At 36.9% G+C, this 14,166-nt stretch overlaps 1 protein-coding gene across 4 annotated transcripts in view; it reads left to right on the top strand.

The window, feature by feature from the left end:
* Positions 1-14,166, top strand: part of LOC108698820 (teneurin-3) — a 299,615-nt gene that overhangs the window by 120,445 nt on the left and 165,004 nt on the right. For all 4 annotated transcript variants that reach the window (XM_041589114.1, XM_041589120.1, XM_041589113.1 and 1 more), the window contains exon 3: positions 4,838-5,069. In XM_041589114.1, the coding sequence (XP_041445048.1) occupies positions 4,838-5,069 (232 nt within the window). The remainder of the gene's footprint in view (positions 1-4,837; positions 5,070-14,166) is intronic.

The following is a 14,166-nucleotide window of genomic DNA, read 5'->3' as shown; positions in this document are numbered from 1 at the left end:
TGACATTAATTCAGATTCTACTTGAAACATTCTGGTTTATATACATAGACAAGATAATTCGGTGTGGTCTACAGCAGTCACAATGTCAATGGAGCCCGTCTCCAAGTGCCTGTATATCTTTTGCAATTCTTTGGATTTCTTGCTTCTTTAATTATGGCTCGAAGATTTCCATTTTTGATTTTTCTGCCCTTTGTGGGTGTAAGAAGTTTGTTTTCCTTTTTGCTAATGCTGCTGTGTTTTATTCTATAATCCCTGTCTCTTATCAGAGATAACTATTTTGCAGTGATTTTTTAGGATTAGTCACTAGGTATTAGATCATTCAGACATGAGTCACAGAACTCAGGTGAAAGATGTGATGCACTCCCGAATATTCAAGAAGAAGTTTTTGAGTACAGCCACCTACACAAAACAACAAGTGATCTGTCAGAGCACTGGCAAGCAGCCACTCTTAATAGAAACCTGCAGCTATATTATAATATTGATTTAGACTATAAATCAATTATACATTTTTTGGTGCATCTCACGTTGTGTAACTACACCTGAAGCTTTAACCAATGCACCCCATAAGAGACATTGAGGGGCCTATTTCTTAAGCTGTGTTAACTAATTCTCGCTGAGAAAAATGCTGTGTAAAATAAATGGCAAATTTATCAAGGCTTGCACGTCGTCCAACACCACATTTGATGCTATAATTGTATGCCGCTTCAGACCTTGTATAATCCATTACAGTTACACTTGATTTGTACGAGGAGGTAGGCCACCAAAAATAGGTACAAAACTATAACGATATGCGGCAAATTTGGTCACAAATTTTATCACCCTTATTTTACACAGCATCATAAATAGGCCCCTTATATACATTAGAACCCAATTTTACGTTTTTCAGTGGACCAGAAAAAAATGTCCAGGAAAAATGTATTATGCATGATATATAGGTGGGACCACAGAACAACAATGTAAAATGAGGGAAAACTTAAAATCAGGGGATGTAAAATGGGGGTACTACTATATCTCTTTCCAATATATCGAATAGTAATTGAGCATTGCATGGCAAAGTGGAACAACTATCCCAAAAAGGAACGCAACTGTGTTTGCAGGCATTATTTTGTTGATGTTGCTTTGCCGTGTTTTTCTCCCTGGAATATGAACTGTGACTTAACACCACATGTGCCACTGGGCTTAAAATAAATGTAATTCAATTTTCTTTTAGTGTTGATGGAATATTACTTTGCTACAATTACGCTGATTACACCTAACACTTATTAGCAGATGTAGGTGAAATGAGCGCAGTGTGTGGGGTGTAAACTCTGAAAAACCTGATTCATCAAAGTGTCTCCTATAACTCACTGTTTGATGCCCCACGGTGTAAAAACAGAGTGCCATCCGATGTGATGGAAGATAGCCGATTTGATAAATATACCCCTTAATGTTTCTATAAGTGGCCCATCTATTTGATATAATTGTACTGACAGAAGGCTGGGGGACTAATAAATCAGCCATTGCTGTAAAAGTTGTGACGAATAAACTATTCAGCTAGAAAACTTGCAGAATGAAGGCTTTGAATGCAGTACTGTTTTTCTTATCACAATTATGCCTCCAATTTTGCCAATGCAGTTCATTTCATGAGCTCAGAGCCATAGTTAAAATGGAGGAGGTCCCAAGACCATGCAGCAGTCCAGTATTCGGGAGAATGCATTGCAATGCAACTTAGTATTCAAGCAAAACACTATTAGTATTAGAGGGGGTTTGCTTGCTGTGCAGTCAATGGAATTGGGGAGATCAGAACACAACTGCGTTGTCTAAGGACTGTTTGGGACATTGCCTGAAAAGTGCTGATTTCTCATGAACATCAATCTTTTATATAGTGAACATTCAATAGCCAAGGCACAGGGCTATATATAGATTAACTTTTAATTACAGTAGCCGTTAAGACAGAACTACATAGGGAGTAGACGCATTGGCGATCCTTATGATTGTGAATAGATGCTACTGCTTATCTGGTGTGCAAGCAATAAATCAGTGTTCCTATGTGTGATTGTGAAGGAGCAGACAAGAAATATTCTGTACCTACAATATGGAGCAGGAAGGCTTCACTAAACATGAGGATAAATGTCCTCATAATTTATTTTTACTCTGTTCTGCTTATAATCTGGTTCACTTTCCCCCTCAAAATTGACACAGAAATATGAGAGGCGATATACCAGTGTGCTATTACCCTGTCATTAAGGTATATGCTTGGCAACATTGGAGAAATGAAATTCTTCATTCTTGATGAGGGTTTTAGGAAGATATCAATCTGCAGATACTTTACCAATATCAGTGATCAGTTACTACCTTTCAGTCGAGGCGGATACAATGCCGTTTCATAACGTACATTAAACAGATTTTTTTTTTTTTTCTGCCAGATCGGTTTTCTTCAGACAGACTTCTTTTAATTGGGTGCTTGCTCTGACTGGTTAAATTACCTTGTAACTGTCTTGTTGAAATGTGCCTTCAAGCCCTCAGCAGTGATTCTAATCAAATACAATGACACCCACTGGTGTGGATAAAGGCAGCACTGATTAATTGCAGTAAAATCCACCTGACTCATAACTTTTGGATGAATTGATGTGCCATTTCTGCCCACCCAGCCGCAGGAAATCTCTTGAGGGCAACTAAAAAGAAAGGCAAAATAACATTTACTGTTAATAGACAATGCAGGCTAATACTATACTTGCAAACAAATGTCTTGAAGTTCACAGCCATTTAATATATATTTCTCTGAACGAATGACAAAATATTTAACAAAAGTCCAGAGCAGGTGTTAATGCTAAACCTTTGCTTAGCGAAAATGTGCAATGTAATATTCGCCAGCGACTGTTTTACATTGCAAGCAAAGACGCCATTTTAAATGACGCTTGCGACTTTTAATTACATTCCCCCTTATGCCTTTCAATCCAAAAAGGTTTAATAATAGGGCTCAGGGGCAAAGTGCAAATATAGGATCCAAACTGCCATGTTTTTTTTTGCAGTTTTTCCCCCTTTCTACCCTGCATTTAGCACTTAAGATTTTTTGCATTCCAGCATGGAACACAAAGACCTGCACTTCTCCTATGAATACAGCTCTGCCTGTTTTCTGCATCACTGTATTCATGAAGGGCAGAAATAAAGTATAGGGCATCCATGGCATAGATAAATTATTCTTAATGTAGACCTGTCAGCCAGACACAAAAATCTGTATAATAAAAGTCCTTTTCAAATTAAACATGAAATGCAATTTTTATTTTTTATTAAAGCATTCATAACTCATTTCAAAATTTCAGCTGTCAATCAAATGTTATCTCCCCCTCCTCTATGCCTTAGACATAGAGGCGGGCAGACAATTACTTTCACTTTCTATGTCACTGCTCTCTACACATTCCCCCATTCTCTTAACCGTTTAATTGTGTAGCCAGGGCATGGGGAGGGACAAATGATTTTGAGATGATGCAAGGCTTGCCTTAATAACAGTGTCCACAAAATGGCTCCTGCCTGCTTACTGTAATTATGAATTGCCAGACTGAAGGAAACAAGATTCAAATAATTTATATTGTGTAATTAAAGTTCATTTTGCTTGACTAATGTGATAAAATAAGATTAGGAATATTTTTTTTTGGGTGAATGGTCCCCTTTCATATATTTGCTCTTACACACTGTTTTATTAAAATCTAATGCCTCAGGCCTATTGGAATCTTGACATTACAACTAGATACTATGTTTCGTGATCACAAGAAGATAGCAGAAGCCGGCTCTGCAGTAAAAAAATACAGGTCACTTTTTTGGTTCTTGTGTGGTGATGGAGCTTCGAGCACAGTGGTTCTTAACCTTTTTTGAAACCAAAGCCCCAACTGTTCATCATATTCAAAATCCAGAAATCACCCCTTTTGTAAAAGGTATGATGGTTGGATGCTATAAACCCCTTGGGCATTCATATTTGATTTATTTCAATTTACAATATATCACAGAACTGAATTTAGCGATATTCTAAATGTTTTATTTGAGGTGTTTATGGAGATTGCTTTTAGCTAACTTTAATATTGAAATACTTCTATTGAACGAAAAACATATGCCTGGGTTTTTTTTTACAGCAAACATCTCTCACAATCTTTATTGTGAAGATTAGGAATGCCAAGTCTGATTTGCTCCAGCATGCATTTGTTCTCAATAGGTTGGTGAGGAATTGGGAAATCTGTTCTGCATGTGTTGTAATGAATGTAACGGTCATTAAGTATATGAGTCTTCTGACGTTGTAATCAGATGTGATTCAGTCTGTTAAATATCTGTGCTGCAACATCTGTTTCACTGAGTGACCTTCTGCTAAATAATACTTAGTGTATCTATTAGGGGATAGGAACACTGACTTGCCCTATAGCAGGTATGCAGGCGGCTTGTTGGAAATCATTGCAGTTAAATAACAATGAAAAGGATACACTCCAGCAATTATCAAAGTTCCATGTGTGTTTGGGGAAACTGCCTGAAGAATTCACCCATTTAATTGGAATGTTCGACATGACATTTTATCCCTTTTTAAGAGAGGTTGCTGATCTCTAAAAGCACAATGGGGATCTGTCAGATACTAGTCTTCATGAAAAGCGCAAATAGAAATTGAATTAGAAAACTCTGCTGTAAAACCAAAAGCAAGTTTACCATCTGTTTTAATGTTAATTAGAGCGTTGGGTGCCCAAGGTAAATTTATCTCTGTGGGAATGTCATGATAGACCCTCTAGTAAAAAGCATCATTTTTTTTTATTGTTATAAAACAGCGGATGAATTAATCACAGTGGTTTATAATTATTTTTACATCCTTTCTCCCTCCCAGAGCAATCGCCAAACAGCCAAGGCCAGTCAACCCTGCAGCCTTTGCCTCCTTCCCACAAGCAACATCCCACACAGCCGTCCATCACATCTCTCAACCGAAATTCCCTGACACATAGGAGGAACCAAAGTCCGGCTCCGCCGGCTGCACTGCCCGCCGAGCTGCAAACCACACCTGAGTCCGTCCAGCTGCAGGACAGCTGGGTCCTTGGCAGTAATGTACCACTGGAGAGCAGGTAGGTTTACTGAAACTGGGCATCAAGCCTCCATAATAATTGATGTATTTTGTTCTTTTTCTGGTAGAGGCTTAGGTATCTGTTAAAAACAACATTAAAAAGCAATACAAAACTGTACTGTGGTCTCTAATGGTGGCCATAGACGTAACAATTACAATCTTTCTTGGAAAAGATCTTTCCAAGAAAGATTTTGTTTCAATACACACGTGTAGAACTGAATAGTCAGATATACAGGTAGAAACAATAGAATTCTACTTGTATCTGACGATTCAGCACTAACAATGGCCGATGTGCGGGAGCCTTCAAAGGCACCCAATCAAAATTTTCTGTCCAGCTCGATCGACTAGCCGACTGATATCCAAGTTTTCTGCCGATATCGGTCAGCTTGTTTCTCAGCAAACTCACACCAAATATCGTGCAGAAATTTGTTTTGTACAATATTATCCGTGCGTCTATGGCCACCTTAAGTTTTGGGACTCTGTGAGACATCTCCTATCTAAAATATTGCACATCCACTTCCCAAAAGATCCATTTGTTATGGTCCTATGAAAAAAGCCTAACAAGTTCAACAACCCTGCCTATGGGCTATCTCAACATATTCTAAAGGCAGCAAGACTGATAATTGCACGCAATTGGAAAAAACCCACCCTACCTCTGACTTTGCTAAAAGCAAAAACCATAAACATAGCAGCTAATAAAAAAATGACATATCTGCTACAAAATGATATGGAGACCTACGACAAAATATGGCTCCCCTTGTTAGCCTATGAAAATGATCCTCACTCTTTTCTGCCATGCATGTATGAGCTTTTTATTATTGACACCACCAGAACAAGAAAGTACAATAAAATGTCACACCAATTACTCATATGCCTGTATAAAATTGAAAGGAACCCAGCTGCCACAAAAAATTATTTTTCTCTTTATTATTCTTAAGTGATGTAAGTTTATTTTTTATTTTTCTAAAACCAATAAAACATCAGTAAAAAGAAAACCAATACAACAAAATATTACATTTAAAAAAAATTAATAAAGTTTTATAAATGAGAGAAATGTACTTAAAAGAACAACAATTCTAGTGATTGCTACAATATAAATGGCAGGCAGGGAGCTCAAAAATTAGTATTGGTATGGAATTGGTTATGCAAAAACCCGTTATCCAGAAAGCTAAAAATTACAGGTCCTTCTCCCATTTTAATCAAATAATTCACATTTTAATAAATCATTTCCTTTTTCTCTGTAATAATAAAACAGCACCTTGTACTTGATCTGAACTATACTTAATCCTTACAGGAAGCCAATTAATTTAATTTAATGTTTAATGGAACTGTAACACTAAAAAATCAAAGTGTAATAAAGTAATTAAAATATAATACTGTTGCTCTGATGAAAGTTCTGTGTATGCTTTAGAAACACCACTATAGTTTATATATATATATATATATATATATATATATATATATATATATATATATATATATATATATATATATATATATATTATGTGGAATTACGGAGAAAGGCACAGGTTACACATCAGAAAACAGATAAAACACCATTGTATTCTACAGGTTGTATCTGTTATCTGCTATGTGACCTGTGCCTTTTCTCAAGCTTGAATGGCTGCCCCCACGTTGCAATAGCAACGTTTCTGGAGCAAACACAGAATTTTTACCAGTGCAGGACACTGCATTATATCGGAATTACATTGATACACTTTCATTTTTTGGTGTTACTGTTCCTTTAAGTGATTTTTAGTAGACTTAAAATATGAAGATCCACATTACAGAAAAAGACCCCTTATCCAGAAAACCCCAGCTCCTGAGCATTCTGGATAATAGGTCCCATTCCTTTTTAATATAAGACAAATGAAGCTTAGATTTTATAAAGAATTGTTTCCCAAATCAGAGAAGAAGCCCAGTGATGTCATTGTTTTACCTGCCCTAGTAACCCTTAACAAATGATTATATTTCTGTTGGATGATGTCCTGGACCCTGTGGGTAATAGGTATGTGTGTGATTTCCTCAAATACATGCAATACACAGCATGTTGCTGAGTGAATGAACTGGGATTCACTGTTGACCCAATGGTGTCCGTTAGACATGTGTATAAATAAACCAAAATGTGTCCCTGCTGGTAATTTGTGTACTCAGCAGCAGCTCACTGGGATGGTTTATACAGTGTTCCAATTTTATGGGTTAGGTAAATAAAGGGTTTCCTCACAACCATAGGAGACCTGCTAATAAGGCTGGTGCATACAGAAGTGTTTCATTCGTATCAGGGTCAGCAGCCCTCTGCAAAGCTTGTACTGGAGCAGCTAAGAGAAAGCTCTGATGCCATCACTAAACCAACACTTCTCCTCAAAGGTAGTAAAAGGAGGAGAACAAAACATGCATCTGATAAGAGTGGCCAGAAAGCCAAGTCGCTTTAAGAAAATGGAGGAACAACAGAAAATATGTGCCGAATTTACTTGGAACATTTCTGAAAGCTGGTCAGCCATCACAGATGAACTACACTGCATTGATTTAAAATACTGGCCTGCAAGGTTGGCTGCTATGGCTATGGAATATCATTAAAGCTGAACTAGTAAGGGAATTGTCTGTTTCACTTGACCTTTGTTCTCCCTAGCCAGAAGGAAGGAGGATGTTATTAAATTCCCATATGTGAGATATATATATATATATATATATATATATATATCAAAACAGGGGGGTTGTGGGAGCACTCTAAAGGCTTTAAAGTATATATATATATAAGTATAATAAATGCTATTGCATATGTACCCAAAACAGGGGTTATTTTGTTACAAAGTTATGATCATAAAATTGATAAGCCACCATACCACGTCAAGGTAAACCCCGAATGGCGGTCCCTAACTTGTTTTATATTTTATGTGCATTTTAGCATTACCTGTAATCAATGTCCATTGAACGCTGTTTTTTCACTAAGGGCTAAATCCTCCCCAGCCAGCAATCAGGCTTTTAAAGGAGAGATATTCCCAAAACAAACGCCCAATTTTAAAAGCATAGGATCACCACTAGTTTAAAGGGGGGGCGTTTTGGGAATATCTCTCCTTTAAAAGCCTGATTGCTGGCTGGGGAGGATTTAGCCCTTAGTGAAAAAACAGCGTTCAACGGACATTGATTACAGGTAATGCTAAAATGCACATAAAATATAAAACAAGTTAGGGACCGCCATTCGGGGTTTACCTTGACGTGGTATGGTGGCTTATCAATTTTATGATCATAACTTTGTAACAAAATAACCCCTGTTTTGGGTACATATGCAATAGCATTTATTATACTTATATATACTTTAAAGCCTTTAGAGTGCTCCCACAACCCCCCTGTTTTGATATTATATATATATATATATATATATATATATATATATATATATATATATATATATATATATATATATATTAAAAAAGGAATTGTCCTTTTAAAATATTACACATTAAATACACATTAAAACCATAAAAAATGAACTAATATATTAACTTAAACAACAGAGATGTTTATAACCTTTTCTGAAATTGTAGCTGGCTTTAAAAGTGAGGAGGGATATTGAGGATTGAATTATTTTTGCATTACAGTCAAATCGCAGGAAATCAAAAAGCAAAATGAAATCTGCATGGCCCTCCCACCCACAATAACATTCATCACAGATTGCGTTAGTCCCATGCAAAACATTCTTCAAAAAGCAAGGCAAACGATGCATTAAAACTTTCAAATGAATTCAGGTGATGGAAAATGTGTTGAGTAAGCGGTATATAGGCCATCAGCACATTGTATCCAGCAGCGATGCCCGGAGAGACCGCGTGTTAATGCAGTCAGTGGAGTTCTACATTAAGCGGTTATGCCTGGCTGTGCTGATTCAGGGAGGACGGAAAGTTTGTTCATTGGAAGTATATTACTAAACTGTATTGATGAGAACTGCAACAAATTAACTTTAGTTTTTTTTCTAAATTTGCATGATCTTGTTCTTATTTTTTAAATTTGCATGATCTTGTTCTTATATCTCCTTCCAAATATTCTTGTTCTTATATCTCCTTCCAAATATCTTTCCTGTCAGTCATTTGTGCATATGGAGCCTACTGTATCAGGGCCAAGGCACTTGCGGGCTTAAAATTTAGAATGATGATAATGTAGCGCACTTGCGGCATCCAACATTCAATTCAAGCCGCTGTCTCTTGGGTAAACTCCACATTGGGATTTATGAGTACTTAGAACTCGCTGCATGGATTTTTTTTTCATAGCAAGGGCAGAAAAATTGCCAGCTTGAGAGAGCTTTTCAGTTTCCATTGAAATCACGTTGAAATGCCACGACTGTATCTGATGCAGCCCAGAGTCTCTTAATTGCATTTACTGGTATTACTATGATTTATGGGATTGCAATTGAGGAAAGTAAGTTTACACTTACTCCAACCTCCTGGACTCAGTGGGGGAGGGATAGAAACCTCCCTTTTCAGTTAATTTACTGTATAATGAAGAGCACTAGGGACAATAGATCATTATTTATCATTGCCCTGCAGGTTCCATGAGGAGGGAGTAAATTTAGAAACATAGCATTGCCCGTTTGCACTGTTTAATGACAATAAAATAGAATATGTATTCATTACAAAGCTAGCTAATACAGTTATCAACTGTGCTGAATGTGGCTCAATATCATCTTATGCAACAGTCACACTGGGGTTATGAATGCTAATTCCTGGTGTGTGTTTTATATAAATTAATACCAATTCTACAACTATTAATAGTCTATTACACCTAATTATGCAGCAGCTACTGAAATGCAAAATTTTATTAACTTGTCAAGTATTGTTAACAGAGAGAGCATTTATGGAGATAGTCAGTGTATAATTTGCTAGAAAGGTTGGGCCATGCACAAGTCTTCACCTACCGGATCTGAGCAATTGCAGAATTCCCCAATTCCTCCAATTACAACTGTACAGTACATGGTACCCAGTGGTTCAGTTGTAGGAGTTCTAATATATTCATTGGTGAGTTATAACCAGATGTGATGTACCACTTGCAGCACCAGGAACATTGGTTTCAGAAGGCTTTTTGTTTTGGACATTTGCTTTGGTGAAATCCAGTATATCGAGATGTTTATTCATTCATACATAGAGGATACTTTTTACCATTCAAGAAACTGCCACAGACAAATATCTAGAACTATAACAGATATGTCTCCATAGGGAGCATTTTTAGACTTCTGGCTGGGTCCTAGTTCAACTGAGTAAGTAGTAATTCTTAAACCTGTAGAGCAGGGATCCCCAACCTTTTTTTTACTTGTGAGCCATCTGTATAAAAAGTTTGGAGAGCAACACAAGCATAAAAAAAGCTCCTGGGGTGGCAATTGTGGTCTGTGATTGACTATTGGTAGCCCCTATGTGGACTGCTGGAGGCTCTGTTTGACAGTACACCTGGTTTTTATGCAACTAAAACTTACCTACAAACCAGGAATTTAAAAATATGAACCTGCTTTGAGGCTATTGGGAGCAAAATCCACGGGGTTGGTGAGCAACATGTTGCTCACTAGACACTGTTTGAGGACCACTGCTATAGAGTGTATTTATTACATAGTACCCATCTTTGGTAGCATAAGAAAAGGACAACCTGAAGTTGGACTCAGCATTGATAGGTATCAAGCACTTGACCTGGCTTTAGAATGAAGGACAGGTGAAAGAAAGTCATAGTCCGGAAGGTTGGCTTCTGATGCTTTATCCCTTGGATGCAGGTGGAATTGTAGGACTCCTAGTTTCGCTATCTCATTAATCCATTACAGGTTGTGACAATTTTAGTAGTAAATATTTGATGTGCTAGGTGGCCGATTTCAGGAAAAATATAATGTGCATGCTTGGTTTCTCTTCACTAAGGAAAGTGGGGCTGCCTTTATGCTGAATATTATTTGAGCAATGGAATATTTAGCTCTAAATGATTTGCTAGGTAATTAGAAAGTGAGCTTTTATTACTCAGCTGCTGTGTTTGTTTTAGTTTTTCATTGAAACTGACTTTTAAAAGTAAGAAGCTGTCAAAAAAACGGACTTCCCATTCCTCTCCACATCAGTTATGACATTGTACACAGAGAATTATTGTGAAGCTCATTAGCAGACTGCTAAATGTCCACATTTAATTAGCACTCACTGAACAATTAATCAGCACTGTAAATCACCGCTGTCATTGCACATTTTGGATTAAATTAAAAGTGAATTTCCAGGTGATGCATCAGATCGAAAGTTGATGATGATGATGACGACGATTAGGCTCCGGGCTGTGATTTGAAAAATAAAAATATTGGCAGATAATTACCCGTCTAGAAAAAAGGCCTAGCTAGAAGTAATTCACAGTTTTAAAGGGAAGCAAGAAGACTTTCTGTCTGGTTTGACACTAAAGCTGAACTGTGTTTACAGATGGGTGTTTTACTAATATTAATTTGCTGCCAGATGTGACTTGTGATTTTATTAAATACAAGAATATACAATGTATTGTAAATGCTATTACTTTGCTTGGCATATATGAGTTGTGCTGCTATTGGTAAGAAGTAAGTAAGAAAGACCATGATGTGAATGATGGAGCAAAAACAACTTAAGGTGGCAGTATATCTCACTTTTCATCATTAGTTAGCCTTTGCTAAACATTCCTATGTGTCTGTGTGTGTATGTATGTATCTATCTATCTATCTATCTATCTATCTATCTATCTATCTATATATAGATATATATATATATATCTATATATATATATATATTGTTAATTTTTGCACTAAACTGGGCAAATTTTGAAATTAAAGTCACATTCCACTTTCCGTTCATAGAAGCACAAAAAAACAAATTATGAGTCCACTGAGAAGTCCTCTGTATAAACAAGCCCCTCTGTTCCACCAGCTGCAGCATAATGGAACCTAAGATAAGGAGTGTCTCATTATACAGAGGTCTTCTCAATGCGCTAGAGTGATTTGTTTTGACTATGCTCATTTCAACAGGATGTTGAATGTGACTGTTATTCACCCTGTTTAATATATGAAATAACAAACACATACACATAATTAAAAACAGCAATTCAGCGCAAACCTTATTTTCAATGAAATGCTAGGAATGCTACCCCTGTAAAGAACTGAACTTCCAGGCTAAAACTTGAGTCACAGACTGAGAATAAGGAATAGCAGCACAATTTGCCTGTAAGAGAACCTCTGTGGAGTGGATGAATGAGAGGAAAGTATTGGTGATTTTGTTTCAAGGTGGAATGACCAAGATCACCTTTGCACATTTTTTCATAATTTTTGATAAATGGCTTAGCGCTGGTGTAGTATACTGTAAACAAGGAGTATTAGTCATATTGCAGCATTAGAAATTGTACAGGGGTTCTGTAACAGCTTTTAGACAGTAGTAAATCTACCTGTGGTTGGTTGCTGTAGGTTACAAGACCTGGAGGCCTCTCATTGTATTGCCCCTATTTTCCTATTTCTATAGAAAGTCTGCAATTATCTTGGTGTTTAGTACATTTTAGAGTATTAAAGAGAAATCGGCGCTCTTACCCAGTTGGTCACATATTGTTTTTGCTCTGCACAAAGGTACAGATGACTTTTGGCATAGGAGAAACCAAAGGCAGAGTGTTTAAAGAAGAAAAAGATTGCATATTAACCTTTAACTTTGCTTATTTGACCCCAGACTCCAAAGGCATGGGGGGGGATTCATTTCATTGAATCCTTTGTGATTGGTTGCGTACCATCTGCAATAATACAGCGTTTCCTTGCTGTTGCTGTCCATGGTGCTGAACTGAAATCTCAATTACAAACCATTTATTTTCACAGTTTAATATCACTCGACAGATGTTGCGCCTTATCTAAATTGTAGCAATAGGACCTGTGCCAAGCAAAGTCACCCACTTATATATTTTACTGCATCCCAGGCCAGGGGGTAATGCATCCACATTTGCCGCTAGCTAAGTGGCAGCAAGGTCTAGGTGTGTATCTCCTTCATCAAACCACATTTTACAGACATTGCCTGGATTAGAAAAGAAAGTGGTTGCCTAGAGTGTAAGCTCTGCAAGGGAAAACCAGATCATTTCAATTTTTCAGGGAGGAATGCAGAATAGTTTGTTAATCAACCCTATAATTGTTGCATATTTTCTATATATATATATATATATATATATATATATATATATATATATATATATATATATATATATATATATATATATATATATATACACATACACACTAGTTTTTAGTCTGTTCATTTCAAGTTGTTTGAAATAACAAAGAGTTTGTGTTTCCTAATTATATTCCAACTGCATTCCCGACTGTGTTCCATACTGTATTCCGCACCCGGTTCCTGATTATGTTGCTAGCTGCTTCCCAGCCTGCCATCACTTGTGTGACTATAGGCAGAAGAGCAGACTTAATACCTGAGGCATGCAGTGCACTTCAATAGGCAGCCTAGAATTCGCTTTGCTGCAGGCATGCCTAGTAGTTACTTACTAACAAGCCTTCAAAACATTTTTTTGTCAGTAAATATGCCCCAAGCATTTAATGACAATAAGGTGTTTTGGCTGGGACAAAGAGCAGCACTTTTTATCAGAACCTTTTATTTGTAAAGCACTAACAAATTGTACATCATTGCAGACATGCAGAAATAAATCCCAGAGAGTGACATTGTTACAGGGGAATAAGGGTTAATTATCCTGATTCAGTAGAATGGTTGAAATATCTGTTGTATACTTGCATTTATGCGCTGTACATCAGAAAGGAATGCATTTTGTAATGTGGAACCTGCTATACTGGATGCTAAGGCTCAGGCACACTCAAAAAAATCATGATCCCCCTACAGCTGCAGGGTCTGCTTCCCTCTATATTTACACAACTGGTTCTAAAACTCTTTTGAAAAAAAATCAGAATGACAGCACTCCCTTTTACATAAACATAATGTATAGGATCCTCTGTGCATCCAAAATATATTCTCATAGTATTACTCTTTAAAGGGATCCTCATATCTTAAGAGCAGAGACACATACTCAGATTCGGGGAGGTTAGTTGTCCAGAGACAAATCTCCTCTTCTACAGGGTGACAAATCTCCCCAAACTGCCT

This window comes from Xenopus laevis, chromosome 1L (genome assembly GCF_017654675.1).
Source record: "Xenopus laevis strain J_2021 chromosome 1L, Xenopus_laevis_v10.1, whole genome shotgun sequence".
Classification (NCBI taxonomy): Eukaryota; Metazoa; Chordata; class Amphibia; order Anura; family Pipidae; genus Xenopus; species Xenopus laevis.
The sequence above is the reverse complement of the archived record's forward strand: the minus strand, read 5'-3'. Positions and strand labels throughout refer to the sequence as shown.